Source organism: Pagrus major, chromosome 13 (assembly GCF_040436345.1).
Source record: "Pagrus major chromosome 13, Pma_NU_1.0".
Lineage (NCBI taxonomy): Eukaryota > Metazoa > Chordata > Actinopteri > Spariformes > Sparidae > Pagrus > Pagrus major.
Window position 1 is genome coordinate 14,160,475 of NC_133227.1, and position 27,012 is coordinate 14,187,486.

The 27,012-nt window shown below is 38.3% G+C and overlaps 2 protein-coding genes and 1 long non-coding RNA gene across 4 annotated transcripts in view; all 3 read right to left on the reverse strand.

The window, feature by feature from the left end:
* arhgap32b (Rho GTPase activating protein 32b) overlaps positions 1–766 on the reverse strand; it is a 123,546-nt gene extending 122,780 nt beyond the window's left edge. For both annotated transcript variants that reach the window (XM_073479121.1, XM_073479120.1), the window contains exon 1: positions 366–766. The gene's annotated coding sequence lies outside the window, so the exon portion shown is untranslated. The remainder of the gene's footprint in view (positions 1–365) is intronic.
* A 5,799-nt stretch (positions 767–6,565) lies between these two features.
* On the reverse strand, positions 6,566–15,766 carry vps26bl (vacuolar protein sorting 26 homolog B, like). The gene is made up of 6 exons (XM_073479239.1): positions 15,446–15,766; positions 12,275–12,431; positions 10,792–10,956; positions 10,524–10,699; positions 10,275–10,417; positions 6,566–9,538 (listed from the first exon to the last, which is right to left on the reverse strand). Exons 1-6 carry the CDS (start codon positions 15,666–15,668, stop codon positions 9,401–9,403), a joined length of 1,002 nt encoding a protein of 333 aa, XP_073335340.1. The 5' UTR covers positions 15,669–15,766; the 3' UTR covers positions 6,566–9,400.
* Positions 15,767–26,087: 10,321 nt separating this feature from the next.
* LOC141007711 (uncharacterized) lies at positions 26,088–26,584 on the reverse strand. Its single transcript, XR_012180029.1, has 3 exons — positions 26,517–26,584; positions 26,269–26,401; positions 26,088–26,142 (listed from the first exon to the last, which is right to left on the reverse strand). It is a non-coding gene; the product is annotated as an uncharacterized lncRNA (long non-coding RNA).
* Positions 26,585–27,012: the final 428 nt, after the last annotated feature.

Here is a 27,012-nt window from a genome sequence, read left to right on the forward strand (position 1 = left end):
TAAATTGCCCTATTTTTGAACGGGGCTCTGCATACAATTAGTACGGGAGGATTAGGCAACTCCAGGCGAGCCATGGGGAGACGTTATTCTCGCTTTGCCCAACACCCCCTTTACACACACACCACCTCCACTCTCTCTCTCTCTCTCTCTCTCTCTCTCTCTCTCTCTCTCTCTCTCTCTCACACACACACACACACACACACACACTACACAATACACATGCTCGCCGTCTAACATTAGCAGATTTCACTGTCTGGCCACTAAACACCAACTACAGCATACACAGCATTATCTAGCAAAGTAACGTGAACGAAGGCAAAGCACACACCACGAGAGTGTAGCGCTGACGTGCTAAGTTAAAGTACCTGTGTTTCAGTGGTCGGGGCTGCGGTCGGGGACCACCGTTGGCTGGTGAGATGAGCTTAGCTTTCGCTGTCTCCGTCTGGCGCTTCACCGCTGTTAAATTCTCTCCTCATCACAGCTGAACCCAGCGGACTCAAACACGTCAGGCAGAAAGTATTTGAGAATATTTTTTCAGTTACACTCCAAGCTGAAGGAAACCGCGCCAATGGTATTCACAGTGAGGTTAACCCCAAACAAAAAAGGCTCCCCCGGGACAACAAGGCTCACAGGCGGCGCTCAGCCAGTTGCTGTTCTGTTCTGGGGACTACTATCGTCCTCCGAAGAATTCCTGCCCTTTCGAAACAAACGTGCGAAAAAATTTGCCTTTCACTGGATTCAGAGGAAAGCTATTTCCAGGTTGAAACTTGTCGGGAGGCTCTCCTCCGTGTGCAACTCAACGGAGAGCACACCTCGGAGTGGATACTGACTGGAGCAGAGGAGCAGCGCTATCTCTGTGCTGCCTTCGCGTGCTGCTCGGAAACGTTGAGCACTGACAATTCCAACGGCTGAGAAAATAACAGGGAAAGGGCCATTTGCTATTATATACCAGTTGCCAAGACTGACCTGTCTGTCTTAAATTGCAGTGGTTGAGAGTATGAACGTCGCAATAGTTGATTTAACATTGCTTAGATTACTCAGCTGAAGAGCATTTTTTTGCTACTACAACACAAAATACTTTAATGGATTTCGAAACAAACCCATATTCACATTATACATTGTATTCTTAAATCAGGGTCAGTTATTTGATTGCCAACTAAAACCAAGATAAGCAAATGACATTTTAGTTCAGAAATATGCAAGCATCTAGCCACCTCCCCAGTCTAATGCTGGGCTAATGTGCAATGACTCGTCGCTTGTTGAAATGTAGCCAATAAACTTATCTTTAAACTTTACTTTAATGTAAATTAAATTACCAATACTATGAAAGCAAAGTCAGTTAGCTCTCTATGTTTAGTTGAGTAAACACAAGTGATGGTTAATAACCATCCACATTCGGCAAAGAAATGAACCATATAATAAAGTCATAGTTCAAGTTATGCAAAGTCCATATTGCACATGCATGAATGCTAATGGCCAAGACCTTCTGACCTCCAGTATGGCTACCAGACAGCACATTTTATCATCTAAATGGCCGTAAACAGAGGACAGTCATATGAATAAATAATTCAGATGTTAGTAGTTGAAATGCAGGAGGTGCACCTGAAGGCAGCATAGAAGTAGGAAAGTGCAGCCAAGAGCCCATTTTTGTAGCAGCATGCAGTTCCACCACCACAGGCCCCCATCTGCAACAAAAGCAGGGAACACTTAAATAAACACTTAAAGCTAGTAAGTGAACCATGAGTTAAATTTTGTTTTGTTTTTTTCAAGAATGAGTATTCAAGCTCAAAGAAGACTTGGTTTTCTTTACAAATCCATCATAAAGGTATTCAGTATCTTTCCTTAAGACTCGCCAGTAGAGTGTTAGCATATAATGTTATAAAGTGATAATTAACCGTCTCTTACGTATCACAGAATGGTGGCCCTATGGAACGACGTGGGTGTTTGAAAGATATTAAGCACTTTCACTCAATGCTTACATGGAGAGGCGGCTTGGCTGGTTTAACACATTATTTAGTTTTCCCCAACAGCTTAGTGTTTGTGCTGTTTTGCTTGTTCAGCTATGATGCAAAAACAGCTGGTGTCAATGGTCAGACGAACAAATGAACTCCATTCTTGCTGCAAGTTAGCACATCATTTTAACACAAACAGCTCACAAGAAGTGCCAGTTAACCAGAGACAGCAGCTTCAACATCATTGGCATTATGAAATGTGAGAGATGTTATAATCACAGATTTGAGAAGTGAGAAGATTTTGAGCTGTTTCAGTCACACACACATACACTAGACAGAGGCAGCGTGATCTGCTGAAAGCAATGTGCTTCCCTCCAGACAGGGTTTCAAAAAGAGAACGGAGTCCAGCATATAAGGCTGTGATACCACAGGTAAGAGCTTTATTGGCCCCAGTGTCACCTCACCAGTTCACTCACACATCTCTGATCTTCACAGTACTCCCAACTACAAACCTCACCTCCTCCCTTGTCTTTATATAGCCCCTGCATCCACTAGGATGTCCTTTTTAGACCAGCACCACTGAAAAGAAGCTGATCCTGGATCATATTGTGATGAAACAATCTAATCTATGTGTAACAGCAGAAATATTTGTCATCTGGAACTGAACAGGCTGTACACAGAAAATGAGCTCAGCCATAGATGTAAATCTAGGCTAGAAATTATCATAATTCATATTTTGTAAGGTCCAATGAACTGAAGCAAGTCATTCATGCAAGATGTTCTCAATTATCAATGATCTGAAACAGAGCTGTAGAGAGGAAAAGTCCAAAAAACATGTCAACTCTCATACAGGTCTGGTCATCAGCTACATGCATATTCTCTGTCATTTTTAGGTATGTCGTTGGAGATTATATCCTCATTTTGGGACACATTACTGGCAGTGTTGTACTTGTGAAATGCAGTTAGGTTGGCAGGCTGACAAGTACATTTATTTGGCTCCTTAAAACATAGTTCAAGTGGCAGGTGGAGGATCATAAAATCCTGCAGTTCCAGGAAGGTGCGAATAAAGAACTGAATGAAGTGAGGAGGAAATTTAAACCTTGTCACCCAATCTCACCTCCCACTCCTGCTGATGCTCCTCTCAGACAGAAGATCGCAGACCTGTTTTAGCTCACTTTCCACCTTGAGGACTTCAGCGTCAGACTGCCTCAGCCTGAGGATGAAAGTAAGAAACCTTACCATCAGCTAGAAGAAATGTCCACCATTAAAAGAAATGACCTGCAGCCACCAGTCAAATACTGGTCAGTAAAGGATTTCTTCATCTGTGTGCTTGACTCCAGTCTCCATCACAAGATGCACAACCCACACAACAACTTAGCACTGTATCACTAACAGCCTCTGCATGAACAATTCTTACATGTTGTACTTGTAAATGGTATGCTCTTTTCAAGTTATTCTCTCATACTAGCATTATATACATAGAGAAGTTCGCCCAAAAATGAAAATTTGGTCATTATCTACTCATTGTCATGCTGGTGGAAAATGTGGAAAGAGTTTCGCAGTCCACAAAACATTTCTGTAGCTTCACAGCAAAACAGCGCTAGCATTCTCCTAAACAACTGAGGTAGCCGGGGACTTGTTTTAAAATGTAAAACAACAAAAAACTAAACAACATTAAATGGCTCCATACTGCTTGTCTGGTGTAAGCCAAGTCTCCAGAAGATCAGAGTTCCTAAATCGATGTGAAGAGATGTTATTTACACCCTTCTTAAAGCTGAAATCTTCATCTTTTAGTATGATTTGAAACAAGTCCCCATCCACGTCAGTTGTTTGGGAGAATGCTGCAACACTGTTTTGCTGTGAAGCTCCAAAAAATGTTTTGGGTGAACTCTTCCTTTAAGGGTTTCATTAACTGCACAAAAACAATACAAATCCATTCTCGTAAAAATCACCACAGATACAGCACAGTATTGCACTTTTTACAGTTCATACACATATAAAGGTTCTGTCTGTCACATGTCATACTGGCATGAGTCATGCTTGCTTTAAAAAACATTCCATATTTAGCCTTATTTCTCCTCTGGCAACCTAAAGGCACGGTGTCATTACATTTGTTCCAAAGATGACATTTGAGAGCAGACAAACAAAGGAGCTGCTGCCCTCAGGCTGTCTGAGCAATTTGGACAGGTATAACCATTTGGACATTTACTTGTATTTACTGTTATGATCCATGTGAGGATGAAGAATTACACTAAGTTTAGTATTTAAAAAAAGATCTTCTTCAGCTGCTTCCCTTAGTGCTGAATTGAATCTACTTTCAATTTACATCCGGACCTAGCAGTTGTTGGTCCTGTCTGGTGAGCAATTCGATGATGTCCGTCCTCTCGTCTTCGCCACTATTCTCTTTGTGTCGAACACAGAGGAGAATTTCAGGAGAAGCTTGCGATGACAGATGTGCCTCCGCATAATAGAACCTCCATTCTGTATTCATCCAGGAACATTTTCACTTTTAGCTGCAAGGTTCTCTTTCACATAGCAGACATTTTTTTCTAGATATCGAGAAGGCCAATTCATCACAAAATGCCATGGCACGATATAATTCCTGTGGAATCTATTCAGCTGCTCGAGTTTCGCTTCCTGTTTAACATGATGAATGAGTCATTGGAAACAGTTTTGGCTGTCTGCACGACGCATAAAAGCAGAAGATTCGCCTCAGGACTGAAAAGTTTCTGCTTCATTTCTGAGACAAAATAGCTTTGCTGAGTGTCGTTGTGAGGCTGTAGACTTTAACTTACAGATCTAAAAGATCATTGTAATTACAGATTATCACTTGGTACAAATGTCTACACCCCCCCTCTGTACTCATAACCACCCTTTAAGTAATTCAGATTAACAAGGCCTTTACATACACAAATTATTTCAGTCTTTTCCCAGAAAATCTAGTTCATGAGGAAATTTGATCCAAACCTGCCCTCTAGTGGCAGGTTTGGATCAAATTAACTCCACATAGTGAGAATTACTGGGGATGGCTGCCATCACTGAGAGGACTAAACATCCACTGATAAACATTAGCTCTTCATCAATGCATTTTGCTCGGTCAAATCAATGTTTTGCAATTAACACAGAAGAGTTGCGCTCTTCAGTGACTCCCTTTTAATTCAAAGTAAAACAGGAATATAAAATGATCAAAATCAACATTTATAGACAGGAAGATAAAATATGACATGAACATAAACAAAAGAGGAGGAGGAGGGATGCATTTACATTGTGCATTTACACTGTACATTTCATCATTCTTTCCTATTTTTAATCTCAGTTTATTCTCGATTAGGAAGCAGGCAAGTTGAGCTACTGTGTGTCTGTACCAGAACTGACAAAACTTTAAATCACAGCCACATAACACAACAACTGCAAACAAAACATGTACTGTGTGTACTCCAGAGTTGCTTTGCATTACTGGAATGGTACTTTCTTTTTCTCCAACAGATTTCACTGACGTGTTATTGTATAAATGGAGGTAACTGCCAAAATAAAGGACGAGTTCAGTAGGAAAAATAATGCAGAATAGTTTCTATACAACTTTGGGACTGTAAGAAAATTATGAACAGGGGAGGTGGGGTTAGAGAAGGAGGAAGGGATTTTACATTTTCTCCAGATTTATATTTGATCTCATCCTATTCTTGTGAAGTTTACTGTAAAAAAACAAACAAACTGCAGATGGTTGGTCAGCAGTTAGTTAATTACATCGAAAACAAGCAGTTTGTGTGTGCCATTTATCATAAAAGGTGCTTTTTGCTTTTTTTTCTAGTAGCTATTATGACCAAGATGTTAGTTTTGACAATTGTAGATGTGTATGTCTCAAGTTAAAGTCTGTTAAAGCAACCGCCAATGTTTTGCTGAAGTTGAAACACTTTTAACGAGCAATCTGCACCCCTTTCAATCAATTCTGTATGCTGTATCACTTAGTGCTGTCTATATTTTGGACATTCCATCCTCTTCATTTCAACACTGTTCAGCTCTTTTCATTTTAAAAAGAAATATTTTACATACTTGATATATTTTTAAAATAATTTTACTGTACATTTTTTTATATTTTAGATGAACTGTACTGTTCAGTACTATTTTTATTTTTTTTCCTACTATGTTTAAATGTTATGCACCAAAATACCAAGGGAAATTCTAGGGATGCACGATACATATCTGACTGATGAATTACCGGCCTGATATTGGAAATTTACGTTATTGACTATCTATCGGTGTCCGTGAAATTCTAGCCGATAAATAGAGCCGACAATATGCAGCCAAACTGCCTTCATTGACCTACAAAGTGCAGAATTTACCAACTCTGATACAGTAGTTGGTTGTTTGCGCCTTGAAAGTTGGTTTGTGATCCACCTATAAACAGAGAAGAAGAAAAAGAAGAAGAATATGGAATTTTAAGTCATCCATCTTTGCTCACTACCTACACCTTTCTTACCCGCAGATGTGTAGAAAATAAAGGTTATGAACTAATTTTGAAAATACAAAAATGTGAAATTATCAGTTATCTTCAGAAAATTCCTGAATGAAAACCTGTATCTGGTGTTAAAGGCCACGCCAACTTTTCACAAGCCAATAGTCATCTTCACTTTATTCTGCACCTCAAAAGAACTACAGAAACATTAAATGTACAATATCATATAGAGTTAACCTACAATATCATACCTGTTCAGCAAACCCAGCTTGTTCTATCAGTATGTGAAGTTTATCATAAATTTGGCAATTATCAAATCCAATTCTGCTCCTATTTTGCAATTTGGGCTAAGTAAAAATGATTGATCCACGAACATAATAAAGTGTTGTAATCTCCACCCAAATAATTTAAGTACAGTCCCTTAATACAAATCACATTACAGCAGTGATTTCTTCCATCAACTATATGAGAAAGGAAGAATCTCTTAATAAGAAAAACTCTCTTAACCCTGAAGTCAAGCTACATGAATCCAGATTAAAGTGTCTTGTCAGCTCAAATCAACACATTACTATAGGCCTGCATATCCTGTATTTTAGCAGTTACCTGAGCAACAGTATGCTGACAGTTTAGCACAGAACTGATTCTTAAAATTGAGCCAGAGAAAGTACAAAATATAAAAATGTCTAAAACGTTTATAATACACAGTGACAGATTGTGCGAGTTGCACTGCGTAAGTTTGTCAAGCAAATAGTTGCAGGCTAGGGCAATGTAAGGACAACAGGCCAAGAACTGGGGTTCAGTATCAGTGCTTCACACTTTGTTCTCATGAGTGTGCTCTTTTTTCAGTATGGACAAAAAAGATTTAATAAAAAGAAGTACTGGCACAGGAACTCAGTTATCGACCCTGCCTGTCCAGAAGCAACAAAAAACCTCATGATAATATACAGAGTTAGGGACTCTTCTGTGTCTGAATTTAAATTAATGCTCAATGGGACTGACTGAGTAGCCTGTCTCATACATTCATCTTTTCTTTTACAATACCATTAGGTGAAACCACCTTTACACCAACCCGTTTTTTAACGTATGAAGTGACACTAGTAGATGAGCACAGTCTGAATGAGAAGAAAGGGCTTAGCAGTACACTGTGGCAACTGTTCTCTAGTATTGCATTCAAACATTTTGGCAATAAATCCTTAGGCACAAAACTAACTAACAAACAGGGCAGTCAGTCCTATTAAAAGGCAGGACTCACAAGCATATATGGGAATTAAGACCTTGTATCAGTGGACAGCTCCAAGCCCCTCAGTTCACGAAAGCCCATTTAGTTAGAATTTGTCAGCGACAGTGTTTAACAGAGTTTATAAAGTCTCTCTGAACCAGACAACTCACAAAATTAAGCAATTTTTTAAGGGAGTCTGGGGACTTTTAAAGTAGACTATATTTATATACTGTATTTGTAAAATTTGGCATGTTTACTGTCGAATAAAATGTTTTTTCATGAAGTTAGTGTAAATGGTGAAGTAGTTGAAACAGTGCGTTCAAACAGCTGCTTTAAATGCAGGTAAGATGCACCTTAGTCACATGCAGCCCAGACCACCTCAAATATGTCCTCAATGTATCTTCACACCAGTCCTCAAAGCAGTCCACATGTCATCTGATCACTTAGGATGGATGTTGATACCAGCTCTGAACAGCCTCTCTGTTGACTTTGTCACTAAACACAGATGTAACACTGTCTATATTAGATTTGAAGTGATGTCTGGGTAAAGTCTGATTTTCACTCTACTCCTGAACCCTTCCATGAGTCCAGTGAGATCATAAATAGCACTGAGCAGAAAAAAAGCAGAAGATCATAGTGCAAATAAGAAAGCAGGGCTTCAAACTATCAGAGACTGGAACAGCGATGGATGTAAAATCACACAGCGGTCACTAGTGCCACATTTGTTTCAGCAGCAGTGGCAACACCAGATACTGAGCTACAACCAACTGACGCCTAGAACATGTCAAATGCTGGAGGTTTCTTAAAAAAATAAATACTCTACAGTTATGCCTATTTCTGATGAGAGCCTTGGAATGTATGAAAATATTTTAAGCATTGTCTTATACAAATATGTAAATGCATTTCCTTTCAAATACAGCATGTTTTTAGTCTTTTATCACTGGTTATTATCTAAGAGTGTTTTTTAAAATTAAGAGGCAACATTTTTTAAATTGAAACCAAATGAAAGGAGGGCATGGCAGTGAAATAATGAATGATAAGGAATTAATTACACAATGTGACATTCCTTTGAGTACACATACAGAAATGTACTGCAAGAACTATTATTAACCCACTTTTTAGAAACCAACTGTATGACTACAGTTTCTGCACAGCGCAACCTTCCAGCAAAGTAAAGAAAGGTCATGTTAGAAATACACCCGTGGTGGCTCTTTGCCACATACTGTACATTCATACACACACATGAATTCAAGATATTGGTCAAACAGTATTTGCAAATTATATTTAAGTGCATCTAATGGGTGAAGTCTGCCACACTGAACTGTACAATAAATGCCAAAAAATTGAGCTAAGCACTTATAAGTTGATTTTGTGCAGTTTCTTTGTGACAGAGAAATTTGTCTCATCTGTCTTAATGTGGTAAACTCCACCCAGCTGGTACTTCAAGGTGGTTAAAACAAACAGACAAACAATTACTTGCAACTACAGCCTGAGCCTGGTCTGACTGCTTGTTCCCTTGACGCGCGTGCACACACACACACACACACACACACACACACACACACACACACACACACACACACACACACACACACACACACACACACACACACGTCAAAGCCTCTCTCACTCACTCACACACACATCCTGAAGAATACTGCAGCGCGTTCTATCTTGATGAAAACATGTGATATTCACATTCAGAATTTGTGGACAATTGCTGAGCTGTGTTTCACTCACACACTCACTACACCAGGGTAAAATATGAGCTGGGCTTTAACTGTCGTCTTCTGTGTTGCTCTGGCTCTGGGTCCTCTCTGGATTGTAGGAGCCTTCGAAGCGCTGGGAAGCGATGGCCGCTTGGTGAGACATACTCTTCCTCACTATGTCACCTTTCCTCCACAGGGTGACCTCCTGCAACAATACAATAGTAATGATATACAGGATGGGATAAGGGATTGTGCCAGTGGTTATCTCTCATATTCACTCTGCATGGAACTGTGATGGATTTGATACAGATATCAAACTCAACAAAAATGATGGAGCTTGTTGCAAAATTATATCCACGAGAGCTGCTGAATAAAAATAATTCCTGGTCTTGTGACATTTGCTTCAGCAGGACATGTAAATGTAAAATGTAACAAAAGAAAATCTCTGACTGTCAATAGATGACACTATTTTACATATTTAGTCTATGTGCAGATGACGGTCATGCCCACCTGTATATGAATGAACGGTATTAAAGTTAATAGGGAGCAAGGCTGCAGCTAATTATTATTTTCATTGTCGATTATCATGTTGATGAATTTTTTTTTCTGTTATTCTATTGTTTTCTCGATTAATCGATTAGTTGTTTGGTCAATAAAATGGTGAAAAATGTCAATCAATGTTTCTCAAAGCCCAAGATGACATCCTTAAATGTCTTGTTTTGTCCTCAACCAAAAGATATTCACTGTTTAGATTTCCTGGCATAGAGTAGTACAAAACCCAGAAATGATTCACATTTTAGAAGCCGGAATCAGAGATTTTTGACTTTTTTTTCTTTAAAAAATGACTCAAACAGCTGTTACAGTGACAATTCTTGTGGAGTCAACAAAAGAACCACAGATAAACTTCCAAGCCAACATGAAGCCTTGTGCAGTATGTGTACCTGCTGTTTGAAGTAGCGTCGCTCCTCCTCATCGATGAGGACCAGGTTGAGGTAGTACCGCACCGAGAACTTCTTGTTAATGTCCCTCATGGTGGGAGTCATCTCATAGCCTGCTAGAAACAGTCTGATGGGGATGGACTCTCCTGCAGCACAACAAGTCAGAAGCAGATTTAGTGTGCAACAAACAGAAACTCACAATAGAAACACAGTTCATTAACCATTAAAACGAGGTAAAAACCTCATCATTACCTCTGACTGGGGCACCGTCCATTATCTCATACTTTGCGACTGTGTCGTTCTCGTGGTAGACGTTTGGCCCTGTGCCAGTCGTCTCTCGCTTGATGATGTCGATCTCCATGTGTTTGATTTTAATCCTCACCAGCAGAAAGTAAATCTTCCCAACAATCACATCTTTTAGGTGATACCTGCAAACAAACGGGATGATCCGTCAAAACCAAACACCCACCCACTATCTCTTAAGTTATTGTAGTGAATTATTGTACAGAGAAAATCGTACTTGGACTTATTGTACTCAAACTCTATGTGTAGACAGTCCTCGATGCCCACTTCCATCTTGATGGAGGAGTTGAGCTCAGGGTAGCTGCTGAGTGTGTGAACCACGATGTCCAGCTCTTTGCTGATGTCATTCAGTCTTCGGGCTACTGTCGCCCTCAGAAAGTAGCTAAAAGAATTTTTTTTAAAAAGAACACATGTCTATGAAACAAGACTCCAACACTGCAACACTATAATCAGTGAGAGGCTCTGTTAGGCTGTACTGCTCAATACACAACTAGCAGAAGTTGCTAGATGGATGAAAAATGGGAAGACAAACTAGATACTCTTAGATTCTTACCACTAGTGGGGCAAAGAAAGTTTGGCCAGAGGAAAATCTATGTTGTTATGAAAAAGGTTTATCTCTGCTTGTCAGGCTCTGCTCTACAGAGTAAGACTTTTCTCACATTTCTTGAGTCTGAGTTGGATTTCGGCAGGGTTAATATTGAGTCTTACAGCTAGCTGCGCAGTTACAAATAGAGCTGCAACAATTAGTTGACTATTTTGATAATCGAATAATCTTCAGTCATTTTTACGAGCAAAGATGTCAAACATTTGCTGGATCTAGATTTTTAAATATGAGGAGTTGCTGCTTTTCGTTGCCATTTATGACAGTAGATGAAGGGTCCTTGGGACAAAAGAAGGAATTTGAAGACATGACTTTGGGCTTTGGGAAATTGTGATATACGTTTTTTTGGTTGTTTTTTTTTTTTTTTTACAATTTTTGGACACATTGTACACAAAATGCTAAATCGATTAATCGATAAAAGAAACAGTTGCATCCGGAGTAACAAATCACGTTGGAGGAAACTTTACGATTTTGGGAAATACTGTTATTGACTTTCTTGCCAAGAGTTAGATTCATACCACCCTTATGTCTGTTTGTTAAATATGACACCAAAGCGAGGAGAGCATTAGCTTAGCCTAGCATTTAGACAGGAAACGAATGAATGAATTCTGTCAGTCTGTATCTACCCTCTGTAGTTTAGCAGATGGAATAGATCTACTTAGAAAAGTAAGATTTGTTCTAGTTATGTGCAGTGGAATTGTGTTTGCTATTGCCTGTTGTTGGTGACTTTTTGAAGTCCACTTGTATTTGGGAATGTGAACCTGTTGAACTCTCCACTAATCAGCACCTGATTATTTAGCAGGCTGCACCTGATGGCAATCAAGCACAGAGCAAATGAGATGAATCAACATGTGGAACACATAGTTAGTTCCTTTTTGTTTCTAATTTGATTTAACAAGATAAATAATACATTTTAATCCTTGTATCCCAGGTTTACCCTGCACCAACCAGCATCCAGAGGTTTATTTTTTAATTCAGTCTTTACTGCTTGATGTATGATTTCATGATTTGAAGTGTGTGTGTGTGTGACTACATCTTTTAATGAAGTCACAGTGGTTTTACTTAAACAACAACTCAGAAAGCACACAGAAGAACTTACCGTAATTTGACGTTCTGACCGGTGTAAGACTCGTAGGGTTTCTCCACATGTGTGAACTCAAAGTCAAACGTCTGTGACTGTGTGAGCTCCCCTGGCCGAGCCAAGTCTTTCACAAGAGACACAAACTCGTGGTGATTTCCTCTGTCATAGTACAGCTCTGGAAAACACAGACTAATGGCATCAGACTTCTGGAGTGGAGCAGTTTTATATCATTTTTATAAGATTTGTGTATCATCTAAAGCCAAGTCCTTTTAAAGTGTTTAACCTGAAGCACCACGAGGCTAATGATCTAATGACTGGGCCATCACAGTTCATTTACTTCAGCTCTTAACAATCTGACATAGAGCAGCCTTTGTGTACACCATATTTGTCGCTTCAGTTTGTTTTTAACATGTTTTTAAAATGTCACCTTTAAGGCTGCCATTTTGCCTTTCAGCCCCTCATCCAAAGTATCTCTTCTTCTTTACTTGTAGACAAACTGTGCTGAACTGAAAAAGGGGAAAGGGAGGGGTGCTGCAGTACTGTAAAATGTGCATTTATGCTTTACAGGTCTGGAAAGGACAAAATAAGAGGAACTTGCCTGTTGCTGCAAACTCAGCTTAACTAGGCAGATGGCATTTTAACAGATTACAAAAGACATTTAAATAAAAAAGTTTGTAGTCTTGAAAGACTTCAAATAACATGTAGCTGGACTGAATGAGGGGTTATGTTTTCCCAATCAAGTGGGCCCTGAGGCTGGCTTTACACAGTGCAACCTTTATGCAGTTAGGTTCAGATTTAAAATTATTTTTTTCATCAGTTGTTTTCTACAACTCCCAACACAACTTCAGATTCAGCGTGTAAAGCAAACCAAAGACACACTCCCTAATTTTGTTGAGACCTTAGACTATACCAAAATCAGGGTGTGTGTTATTTAATGCATTCTAGCTTGAATAAAAGATGAATTTACTTATTTTAAGTTGTCAAAAGATAAGGAAAAGGACAGCACACCCATTTGACTATTAAATATTGCCACATGGGCCAGTTGCCCTTCGTCAGTGTGTATTCTGGCAATTTCACAATCAATATACACAGGTGGGGTAATTATAGGTAACCGCAATCAACACAAATGGTACATCCCAACATGGAAAGCCTCATCCTTTTCAAGCACAGAATCTCATACTGTAAAAAAAGTTAGTTATATTAATATAATTAGAAACAAGCAAATACAATCTCCTCATTCATCCCATTCAGAATCAGGGTATCAAAGAAGTGTATCCAATATGCCTCCCTTTAGAGTGGTATCTTCACTGCCTCAGTGCCCGTGTAATGTAGTTCATTCGACTTTATCATTATTTTAAATAAAACACTTTTTAGCAGGTAAACAATTTTACATGTAATTCTGCACCTGACCTTAATGACAACACCAGACTTTGAGTGGGTGAATTGATTCCTCTTAATTATAGAATAGCAGTGTACATAGTTATGACAAGGAAAAATAAAATTACCACTAGGGAAAAACTGAGAAGGCTACTTCTCAAATCTGACTTACCTAAACAATCATGTAAATACCGTCCTTTTATAAAAAAATATCTGGGCGGAGTTTGAAATGAACTGGAGGTTTGAGGGTCACTTTTCATTACGTGCCAGTGTCTACTCACTACTTGTTTGACTGACTTGGATATTGGACTGTATAGGTGGAAACAAATGTAAGACCAAAAACAACCTTACCTGTGTTTATTGATTGTGAAATTGCCAGAATACACTCTGAAGAGGAGCGGCTTGCTTGCCCAAAACATCTGTGTAGCAATGCTAATATCAAATGGAGTGCTGTCCTTGTCTTTATTTTTGATTATTCACTAGATAAAAGGACTCAGCGCCCAGCACTTAGGTCTAATCATGAGATGAGCACCTTGTGTCTTATTTTTTATGATTTTACATGGGAAATACAAGAATGTAGAAATATTAAATATTCAGGAACTTTTTGCATATTGTCATCAAAATGCATTTAAGTATCAAAAGTGATGGTACTCATTATGTAGCTGAATGGTGAGACACCAGTTAATGTTACATTTTTCTACATTATTATGGGGCTGTTATTACCAATGCATTAATATGTAAACAACATTTTAATGTTGCAGCTGGTCAATGTTGAGGTAATTCTAACTGCTTAATATTGTAATACTGTTGGGCAGTTTAAAAGGGGCACTATGTAGTTTTTGAGAAGAAATTCAAACTCAGAATTTTAATATTCACAATGTTAGTTAGTAATAATGTAATAATACAAAGTCAGAAAATAAGGTCCCCAGAACACTGTTTGAAGCTAGAAATGTGGCAGGGCCCGCCACATATAAACAAAGTAAAACTGAATAAATTGTGTTGTCCTTTAAGGTCAGTTTGTTTATTCAGTCATGAAAACAAAGACAGTTTGTTCCGTTAGTTCGTTTAGGCATCAATCAATGAAGATCTTTCTTTTCTGATTTTTTTACTGTTTATTTTTTTTAACTACATAGTGCACCTTTAACTTAATTATAACTAAATAACCACTTATAAATATATTTATCAGATAAATGTAGGAGTTAAATATTTCAAATATTAAATATTAATAAAATGTAAATACAAAGTACCTCAAACTGCACTTGAGTAGGCAATTCAGTAAATGTACTAAGTTTTTGTGGGAATCGTCCAGCAAACACGTGTTAGGTTAACATAATCATTTCTAATGTTCAAGATGATTTAGCTAATGGCTAACAGCACAACAGCAACTTTTATTTGAAACCTACTACTAACTGCCTTGTGTAACATTAACCCAGGACTTCTAACCGTAAACTAAGTACTTCTTGTGAAAGTCACAGTTGTGATCTGACAGAACAGCTCAACATTTTAAAAAACACGGGTCAAAGGTCATCGACACAGTTAGCCAATGGCTGATGTGTCAGCTGATGTTAGCTACATCTGTCACGAGACCTGCCACTTCAACTGACACTTCAAACTGACACTTGTTACGACAGTACAGTAGTCTATTGTTGGCCGGCGGCACGTTAACTATCAGGATAAATGTAATAAACTACAGCCTGTGACTGTTCAGTAGTGCAGTGAGCGCCTGTAGCTAGCTCTCTAATATCTCCTGTCATACTTTGGCCACTTCTGTGAGCGGGCTCAGTGTGAAACGCAGGCCTGCCAGCCGCTCACCTATCTGGCCGATGAACTCAATCTTGATGCCGTTGTGCTCCAGTCTCTTTCCCGGGTACTTGAGCGTAACGTTGACTTTCCCCGACACCGTCTCCCCGTCGTAGAAGAGAAAATACTTGTCCTTCCTGCCGTCTTCGCTTTTATGCTCAGCTTTCTTTCTCGTTTCGGCGTCATTCAGAACTATATCGATGTCCGCACTTTGACCAAAACCAAAGAAGCTCATGGCTGCTCGTCAGTCAGACTCTGTCCCTGGATCCTGCGGTGAAAGACGCCCCCTGTTCTATAAAACAACACAGTAGTTTGTTCTCGTTTTGCTGTGAGGTGTCCAGTGCAAACAGCTTCCCAGATTATTGAATACTTCGAGTTACAACCGGTTGACTGCGCATGCGTTGACAGTCATGTGAAGGAAAGCAGTTTTTAATCAAGCGAGTTGGTTTCTCTTTCATTTCCTTTAAAACTTTTGATACGACCTATACTCTCAATGCCGAACTGACACAAGCAAATGGCTGAAGTGACAATTAAAAATACAGCTATCTGTTCTCCGCTCAGTGTGTCTGCACTTTTCTGGCGCAGTATCAACAGGCGGAAGGAACAACGATCCCTCTCCTTATGGGGCTTTGCTGCCCGGAGTACAGCCTGTCAGGTACACCTCATTAGCCTATCTGGTCACGCGGAAACTATCTGCTGCAGTGGTTCCCATCCTTTTTGGCTCGTGGCTTCTTGAAATAAAGCAATGTCCACCTGTGACCGTCACATCACAGGTTATGGCGTTAATGTGAAGTTCAACCAAAGAGTGATTTTTCTCTCTCAGATTCTTTTTAAATGAAGGAGTTTTAAGGTGCCTGTAGAGGTGTTGTTCAGCATCTCAGAGGCATTCTTCACAGGCAGGCAGCCACTAGCAGGACATGCAGCTGAGAGGGCCCTTTAGTTGTCTGAGTTGCTCATACATGTTGAGAGAGCAACAGAGTGAATCAGAGTAATTATTGTGATTATGTTAGCATGCTGATGTTAGCATGGCTATAGATTCTGTCTGCAGTCGTCTGCACAAATTTTGTACAAATTTTATAAAATGGTTGTGAAATAGTGCAACTACATTAATTCACTGTTCACACAGTCACTGGGGGTCACATTCATGTTGGGGATACGTAGGCCTGTTTGTGGTTGGAATAAAGGAGAAACCATGTATATTATAAATAAAGAGGCTTAAAATAAACATTATAAGACATATTGTGATCCTAAATTATATTTTAGGCCCCATTTGGCCATGATTTGGAGTCAAACTGTCACCACAGTCAGACGGCTAATCTGATGGTGGTGACGGTGGTGAAAAAACAAAAAACATCTCATCTCATTTTCTTTCTGTTTGCTTGCTGCCTCTGGCTTCTTTTTATAATGCACACATTTATGTCATAATTTAAAATAATCCTTTCTATACAGAAGAGACGATGTTGACATTTCATGGTTGTGACAGACACAGCAATAATATGTAAAAACTGAGGAAAAAATACCAAACTTATAGCAGCTTTTTTTGACTTTGTTCGTTTAACAAATATGGAGGGTGGAAAGGAGGTCCTTGGAAATATAGTTGACCATGTGGGTGCCTGATTTTATTACTTTTTTAGAAATATCTGACGGTGTTGACAAATACTTGAGACACATTTTGACTAACCACAAAATAAGAATAAATATTATTAAAAATTTGTTGCATTTAGTTTTATCTTTCATCTGTAATATGTATAATACATTTAAGATGATTTTTCACAGTTTTTCATCAACTTGAAATGTTATTCTCTTGTTTTGGGACAACTGGTTTTCTGGGTACTGGGCTGACATACAATCATAAATTATAAAATTATAACCAAACACATGTAAAAATGTTACACTTCTGCAAAAGACCCTCATATGATCAACCGTGATTATTTTAAACAAGACAGTGTTATTCATTTTTAATGGAATTAGCACTTTTCTTGGTGTGACAAGTCTCAAGAATGGTGCCACAACCTGGATTATATGGCAGATTCTGTGTTTGTCTTTTGTTTTCTCCATATGAAAAGGAGGGTTCCTTTGAGAAAACATTACGATTGCCTGTGATACTGAACGGGTCTGGTCTTTAAATAAACATCAGTTAAAGCAAGTAGAGCAACAAACAACAAACAAGTGTATGTAAATACATATAAATGTGGATGAATGCTGTTATAACTTATTTGAGGAAGCACACTGCACTATGTTCATCAGATTTTGTACATTTCTTTTAATGTAACTGATGTGCATTATGTATATATGTGTATATTATGTATATATATATTCATCAACCAAATACTGTGTTCAAGAATTCTGTGTAAATGTTTTGAAATACATTTGACTGTTTTTATATTTGAATAAAAACACAGTTTCATTAAAATCTTCAGATTTTCTGTAAAGGTGTCATCATAAGAAGACCCATGAAGGTTACTGTAACAGAAGAAACATTCAAGATGAACACAAGGTCAAAGTGGCTCCACCTGTTGGTTGATGAACAACCTGAATCAAACAATCAAGTGTGCCCGATTCCTGTAAACACATTACTAATGCGCACCAAAGGCTGATCATTAAAGATTGAGTTCATTTTAAAAAGGAAACATATTTGTCATGTATATAAACCTGACTTATAAGTTCTCAAGATAATGCAGGACCGGTCAAAGCCATCATAATTTCACCAGATATTTATCAAATAGATGCTCTCAAGATGGCACGATGTAGTTTTGAAGAGGGAATTCGATCACAGAATGTTAATATTTACAACACTAATGAGGTAATAATACAAACTCAGATATATTTATTTTTTCCATAACTGAATAAATAAGCTGTTCTCAGACGAAAATAAGGTTCAAACACTGTTTGAAGCTAGTAAGGTGGCAGGGTCCGCCACATATAAACAAAGTAAAACAGTATGAAATTGTGTCCTTTAAGGTTCAGTTTATTTATTCAGTTTATTCAGTTAATGAAAAAGAAGAGGGTTTGTTTATTTAGTTTGTTTAGGAATGAATAAATGAGTCAATGCAGATCTTTCTCTTCTGATTAAAACGTCTTCCCTAAATCTACATAGTGCACCTTTAATATGCGGTATAAAGTTGAGTGTTTGCTGCAGGGAGCCTGTGGCTCTCATGGTCTGGGGCCCTACAGCAGCCTGCTTTGTCTGGTTTGCATTTCAGAGATGTGCTCCATTGGAGCAGCTACCAGGTGAGCCTGCTGTATTTGATATTGTGTTTTTAATCACTGACATCAGCCTGCTTTGGCCCAGTCTGTCCAGGTGTTATTACAGATATAGTCTATATAAAGTATGCTGCCAACAGTCATATAACAGTCGCTTTAAACCAAGTTTGTTCATTAAGCAGGTTCATTCATTAGTCTGTTATTAGCCATAGCTAACAGCTTGTCATCTAACTTAGCTAACTACGTTTTAATAGTTTTAATGTTGAATATATTTGAACGTGTAGACTGACGCCATTACACCAGCCTATTTTTTGGACTTTAGTAATATTATTCATGTGTCCAGCTGTGCTCCAGCTCCTTATGTGACTGACCTAAATGTAACTATGAAAGTAAATAATATAGCTAGTAACGTTAGCTTATGAAGGTAATATAGGCATATGAAGTGGATATCAATCTAAATGATGCATTGGGTTTATATAATAGTGTTGCTGAAATGTTGGAGGGAATTAATGCGAAATATTTTATTTTTACATCAATAAACAGGATCAATAAAGTGTCAATCAAATCAGACCAATAGCAGCGGGTCTTGTAGTGCTGCCGTAAAGCTGGTTGCTATGGAGACCAGCTTGTTTATGTAAATATGATGTTGATATTCGACAACTCTTCCGAAATCACCATTTCACTCTGAGACATTGGAGGAGAAAGTGTTACTCGACGATTTGTGAAAAACTGAGCAAGTTATCACCGAACAAAAGAGCCCAGCGGCCCACAGCTGACCTAGACAACAGTTTCATGATGGAAAATGTGAGAATGAAACGAGTTTAAAGTCATTTTTAAAACTGTTTTATTCGACGTCTAAAGTGAATTAAAGCCTTGAGGCATCGAGGTTTCCGCAGAAAGTGCCCTGATCTGCTGTAACATTTGTTCAGTAGCTACAATATTAGAAATATTCAACAAATTATATATATTATGATATTATTAAATATCATATAATATGATAGAAATGTTAGAAAAGGTAAACAAGCTATTTTATGCTAGCCATAGCTAATATATGTGAAGTGCACAGTCATTTAACCACAATCTTCAGTCAGTTCTCTCATATTCAACAGACAATTAATAAGCTGATGATTGTTTTAAAGGAAGCACAGAGGTTTTACTTTTAACCTGATATTTCTCTCAAGATGAATCCCCCATTCGTAGTTTAAGTCGTAAATTATTAAGTGTTGATTGTGTTAATTTGAATTTTCCTAGTTTTAAATGACAATTTTTACACAAAGGAAGAATGTATGTTGTTAGCCGAATTTACGAGAAGTCCAAAATGAGATGCTATAGATGTGTCGTGACACAACGGACTCTTTTTACATGGAAAGAAACAACTTTCTATTTGCAAGAAGGCATGAATGATGTAGAATTTACCATTGCTGTTTTGAAAAGTTTGTTAAGTTTCTCCTCACGCATCAACTCTTAAAATCACGCAATTTGTAAAGGGAGTCTGGTGATATTGGACCTGTTTTACTCGTGTACAGTACATTCCTACGTTGCATTTATGGCCTTTTGAATTCATATTCGTCTCAATTTTGATTTGGATTAAGGACAAATGTTAGAAAGTTCTCCTGTAGCAGTGCATTCAACATCCCTCCCTCTGGATGTATGAAGTTTGGAGCACCCCCTGCTGGAGAGATGGTGGGAGGCAGTTAATCTCTGTGTCCCATGATGGGACAATACAGAGTCCTACAGCCCTGAAGACTGAAGTCTCTGTGGAAGTGTGGAGAGCGAGGTAACACTGGTGTCCTCAATGATCAGGTGAGGACATTAAAGGACCCTGTCTCATGTCACCCTGCGGTCCAAGCATTACCTGGGACAACTTCCTCCTCTGCAGTGTTGCCACGGCAGCCAGTCACATGGAAGTGTCCCTCTGATGGGAGCAGCAGTAACATCTGTCTTCAGTTTCTGCTGTTGTGTGTACTGCAGCCAGCTGACCCACTGACTGTCTGTCCTCCTCCTGCAGGTTTTCGTCCGGCACCTGGATGATGACGTTTTGTTCTGCCGACCGTGTGTTTGGTTCCGCCTCGGTCCGTGCGTTACACTAAGTGATCGGTAAGTAAGACGTGTCGCTGCGGTGGGAGCGGCTGTGCGATGAGAAGTGTGGAAGTGTGCAGCAGAAGTGTGTCACAAGAGATTTATTTTTTTATTCCATTTTGGATGAAACATAATGATCCATTGTGTGACACAGAAACCACTGATGTTGCAACACCAGTGTGAGAGGACTCTAACTGCAATAGTTTGGTCTGGTCCTTTACTTTCTCCCTCTGTCCATCTCTCTAACAGGCTGCTGGCAGCAGGAAGAGACGGAGGCAGCAGGAGAGCTCCTCCAGAGCTCCCGAGGAGCCTCCGGAGAGAAGACTCCGTGAGAGTGCTGCTGACCTGTCACCTGGCAGCGACGATCATGGCGTGGATGACTTACACTCCTTACAGCCCGGAGATGTGAGCGTCCTGCAGGAAACGGGCCAGGTGCAGAGCTCCACAACTGGAGCAGCCAGTATAGCTGCAACAGTACTGCACACACACACACACACACACACACACACACACACACACACACACACACACACACACACACACACACACACACACACACACACCAAACCTTTCCTTCCAACTTTAAGCTTTCTTTTCCTACTTCAAAAAAATAGATAAGATAAGATTATAGATAAGCTGAGATGTTTAATTTCTCTTTTGTTTATAGATAAGTTTGACGTCTTCAAGTTATTCTTAAATTGTAGATAGGTTCTTTAATTAATATTTAGTATGTAGATAAGTTTTAAGTCCATCATTTCTTATTAACATGTACATATGTTATGTGAGCTTTTAAAATATTTGATACTTTCTCCACTTCTTTGAAAGACTTCAAAAAAAGTAGTGATGGTAAGTAATGGTAAGTATTCACAGTCACTCACTTCCCAACTCTGTTCATCAAACTTTTATTTCTTCCAAAGGTTTCTTAAAAATAAAAACCAAAAACATTTACAAAAGAATCCTTTAAAGGAAATAAAACATCAATAAATTTCCTTTTACTAATGTGAACAAGAAATTGCCTGGGTTAGTATCAAGTTTTTATACATTTAACATTTAATTTTAATTAAAAAATAATTCTGTGTAATGAGGCCAAATTAGAATGTCTTTAAAGACAGAGGTAATGGTCTTTAGGAGGGTCTACTGACAGTGTCCCATTCAAGCTGGTTTTTCCTACAGTTCTTATGTCAGTAATAGTGACTGTGATAAATATCTGAAGTGTTTCCTCATGTTCCTTTTAGAGGTAATATATTAACAGAGAGAGTTAAACATGTAATAGAAGCTGCTGCTTGAGAGCATGTAACACTGACTTCAGCCACTGGAGGTCAGGAGTTCACAGTTTGAAAGGAAAAAATTATTATGAATAAAGCATCATAATGATAAGACATAATATTGTCATGTGAACAATGAAACTTGTCAGAGGGTAAGGGTTAGGGTGGGTTAGACCCTCCTAAAGACCTTTACTTCTGTTATAAAGAGTTTAACACAGACAAACTCATTGTTTTCATTTTATTAATACTGTGGTTTTTGCATATGAAACAGCAGCACTATAACACATTGTGTGAAGGTAAACTATGAACCATATTAACAATTTAAAAATAATCTCATAAAGATCACAAAAAACAATTGTGTACTGAATTTTAACATCAGCCGCCCATATGTCCGAATCATAATTGAAAGAATTACTTACACCTTAGAGATGTGTTTTTTGTAGAAGCTTCAATAAAACTGTGGTTGTTGTGTACAGTATGCAACAGCAGCACACAAACAGCTCTAAAATAACCTCCAAGATCTTACAATGTCACCAAATCATATCAAGAGTTTTGAATTTTAACTTCAGCAGCCGTCCTGCCAGAATCAGGAATGATAATATGATATAATGATAATTAAACCATCGATGTTCTCCAGGAATCCCTCCAGTGGTGGAAAGTCAGGTGATGTCTTCTTTACTGATACTATCATTGGATCTATCATGCTTATATAATTACTCATGAGCTCTGACAGGGTGTAGTCAGGAGGCTTAGTGAAATTACAGTTACCGAGCGGATAAAAGCAGGTTTCTTTATGGTCTAACAAATAATTCTAGCCTAGGAACCCTTAAAAATGTCTCTGTAAAATATCATATTACAAGATCATCAATATCAATGAAATAATTCAAAAACGCCTGCTATTTTTAAGTCTCTAAGCATCATAAAATGATAAAAAAAATAAGAATACTTACAAAAATGTGTGTGTGTACGTGTGTGACATGCTCCAAGAACAATGAACATCAAATTCTAGTCTTTCTGAGTTTTATTTTAACTGCATCATTGCTATAAACCAATTGGCTCTGTTTTAAAGCCATGCAAAAGAGAAGTCATTAGGAATACAACTCAAACTTAAATAACTTCAATTGTTTCCACAATTTTTAAGTGGGAACCATATTCAACTTAAATAAGTTAAATAAAATACTGTTATGATAAACAACCCTAATTCCTTTGTCCATCCATGGCCCTGTGGAGAGGGAATAACTTGCTCTGCTTGTGTGCAGGTTGCCCAGATGCCTGCTTGATACACTGCCCGTCTAATATGTTGAAGTAGATCCCGGGTGGCTGGCAGTTTCTCTATCCGCCTATTCTCACAACAGAACCGCTCTTTACTTGCCTGGTTGAGGTTCACCCATTTCCACACTCCTCCTTCTTGGTTAAATAAGTCACAAATAACTTTATATTGCTTCACAACATACCGCATATCAAAATAAACAGAAGAACTTACCTTCTTAGCATGATGCTATCTTTTTGCTAGCCCCTTCTAATCAAAGCAGGATTTATGTTTAAACATATATTGACATGTCAGGTTGTCTTAAATACACAGAGACGCACACACACTGACGCCGGGACAATCAATTTACTACATAATAACTTTATTTAATTTATAACAACTTTGGAATGATGAGGGCTAGAAACTTACTTTACAACTTAAAAAGCTGCAGGAAGCTCAGATCTGCAGCATTGAAATGATGGTGCTTTTCTACCCCTTCCAGATGTTTTGTAATCCACTCTTGAAGTGCACTGTTTTTGTAGTTTTCGCACAATTAATCCATAATGATATTGAATGTGAATGTGAATATTTTTAGTAAGGCACTCAGTTTTATACTTAGGTTACTGGTCAGTGCACAAATTAAAAGCAGATTCAGCTTATACAATGGCCTAAAAAAAGCATATTATCATCAGTTATCTCCTTAAGACTCCAGAAAAATGTATTCTTTCGTCATAGAAGTTGATCAAGAGAATATTGTTCTCTGTATGGATATTTAAAAAGATTCTGGTGGGCTCCTAGGCTAAAATCCTTTAGTGGGTACTAAAGAAGCCTCATAGCAAATGTCATGCTTTTATCCGCCCGGTAACGGTAAGTCCAAATAAGAGCGCTAAGCCACCGGACTAGTGGGTCTTTTTGCCTAATGGAGAAAAAAACAACCATTTACATCATGTCACCACCTCAGTTTGCTGTGTTGTTACATAATGTTGTGTCCATCACTAAATTTACTCCCACAAAGGAACATGTTGACCGTGAGAATGGACATGCAGTAACATCTGGTGACATGCCAGACACTCCTCTGCGTCTGCACCAAGCTGCTGTTGCCATCGCTGTTCTACATAAACAAATGATAAAGCTTGAATGCAACCTAACCTGCAACTTATTATGTTTAAATATTTAAAGGTTAGAGTATAAACTATCTCATACTGAGTTTCTTATCTTACATGCTCCGTGAATGGAAGGAGAGCTTCTGGGCAGAGATGAAGGAAAAATGGATAAATTACATACAATGCTTTAAATACTGCTGGTGTCACCTCCCCCACGGCACAACTCGCTGTGTTTTTTGATTGTTGATAAGAATGTGATGCATGTTATGCATGTCATGAGACACTGCCAACTGTCTTTACCCTGATAGTTCTCCTGTTTCATCTGTGAAACCCCACCCCAATATTACAACACCGCTCAGTCTAGAAACAGTGTATTCTAAAGGGGTGACAGTAATTCTTTTAAATCCGAATTAGATGGAAGTTTAGGGTTAAGTCAGTTTAGTTCAGTATAGAGCTATTATTATTATTATTTGGAAGTGTATAAAATATGTATTCTGGTTAACAACAGAAGACTTTGTTGGTGTGAATCAAAGTGGGAGAAGTAGCTTGTTAGATTGTTGTTGATTTCATATGTTAATTATTCTTGGAGGGAATTTGAAAAACACATGTTTTTGTATTATAGTCATGTCATTTCAAAAGATTTTACAAAGCAGATGTAGGCTAAGTCATGGTGTCTGTCCTGAGATTACAAGTGGTTAATTAAATGTTAAATGTTGAATGTTGAATTTAGCAGCATGAGTGAAGATAGTCAGAGAAGCTAATTTAGCAGCCTGGCATCGTCACTACAGAGAAAATATTTGTGTTAGAACTCTGGGCTTCATATTTTACAATTGCAAAGAAAGAAGGCACCAGACAGCAACAGTTCACGTGTATGACATTTATTTGGGTTACCCACACATGCTGAATTTCATGCAACAAAGTTTTATCATTTACTAATAGCACAGGCATATTTTCCCTATATTTGTACAGCATATCTGCTCAATAGCCCTGAAAACCATAAAAATAAACCAGCAAAAGAAAACAAAAACATGATTCTCTTTAGTAATCCACCTTAATATTTTGAACTAGAAATAAAATTGTGTTTATTTTATTTAATCCTGCATTAGCATTGTTTCCATTACCATAACTGTAATGGTTGCACATCAGTACATTTGTAAATGTGTTCAATAAAAGTAGTACAACACCTCTCACATCCCTGTCAATAGTGCATCCATCTCTAACTTCCTACTTTATGTCAAACATGATTTCAAAGCCAGTTCATAGAAAGATTCAAATGAAGCTGAAGGATAAAAAAGAGAAACTTAACAGATACAAAAGCTGCAATATCAGAGGTAGAAGCACTGACTGACATGGGATTTACAGTTCAGCTTGTTGCTCCTCAAGGAATTTGACAAATGACTTCTGTCTTTCCAATTCCTGTTCCATGTTCTTTATTTGTGCTCTCATCTTCACATCCTTCTCATCTACAGTATTCTTGGCTCTCTCTACGAAGCTGTTGACGCCCTGCACATATCCTTGAAGATGTGGAGAGTCATGAAATCCTTCTTCATTTGTCTCCATGAATGCTTCCAAGAACTCCATATCACTCAGAGATTTCCCCGCGAGATGTACAGCGGTGCCCATTTCTGCCTAATGGAAGAAAAATAAAACATACCATGTATGCACTGCAGTACATAAAGTCACATAGTATTCCAACACTCCAAAGTTACTCTGATGTAATTTATGTGAGCAACATGAACTGTGTGACTGACTCACCTTCGCCGCGTCCAGTCCATTTTGTATTTTCTGAAGGTTTTCCTTGAGCTCTGTCTGCAAATCCAGAGTGAGAATCAACATGAAGTTACATTTGATAACATATAAGTATCACAGCAGCTCGTCAACAGCTAATGTAGCACATACAACTTCAGATAAAAACAAATAAGTTTGTGTATTTACCAGCTGGTCTTTATGAGTCAGTGAACTTGAGAGGCAAACCAGACACAGCAGAGTGAAGATGGAGAACAGGCCTTTGGGTCTGACACCAGCCACTCCTCTGCTTCTGGACAAAGCTGCTGCCGCCATCGCTGTTCTAAATCCAAATGAAAAAGAATAAACTGCAACTGAATCTGCAACTTTTTCACTTGTAATATTAAAAGGTCTGCAGTACAAACCATCTTATAGTGAGTTAAAGTTTGTGATCTTACCTGCTGGGTGAATGGAAGGAGAGCTGCTGTACAGGTGATGAAAGATAAAATGATGAGATGAGACACCCAATAATGCTTTATATAGTATTGGTGACACCTCCCCTATGTCGCAATTCACCTGTGTGTGAGTGTGTGTCACTGTGAGTTTGTGGTATGTGAAGGTGTGTACATATAGAATGACTCCTGCCTTGTCTTGCATCCTCTGTGTCATCACTACTTCGGCCTCTTCAGTTTCACTTTTGAAGAAATAGTATTTGACAGTTTCACTTCACAGGAAAACACTGACATCAGTTATTGTAGGTACATACTGTGAGCCAAACACGAAACTGTAGGAAATTGATGGAGGACTTATAAAAAAAGTATTTTTGTCACCTGATTTAATCTGATATATTTAAATAAATGTATGATGTAAACATCACAAAAATATGAAAAATAAATCATGATTCTACCTTGTGGCCTGTGAATACAACTGATGTCAATTATAAATACAGAGGAC

Excerpts from the sequence above, each read along its gene's own strand:
- vps26bl (XM_073479239.1), bottom strand. The coding sequence starts at position 15,668 with ATGAGCTTCTTTGGTTTTGGTCAAAGTGCGGACATCGATATAGTTCTG. Across the intron at positions 12,432-15,445 it reads TGAGTTCATCGGCCAGATAG|AGCTGTACTATGACAGAGGA; the intron begins GTGAGCGGCTGG and ends TGTGTTTTCCAG. Across the intron at positions 10,700-10,791 it reads TTTGAGTACAATAAGTCCAA|GTATCACCTAAAAGATGTGA; the intron begins GTACGATTTTCT and ends GTTTGTTTGCAG.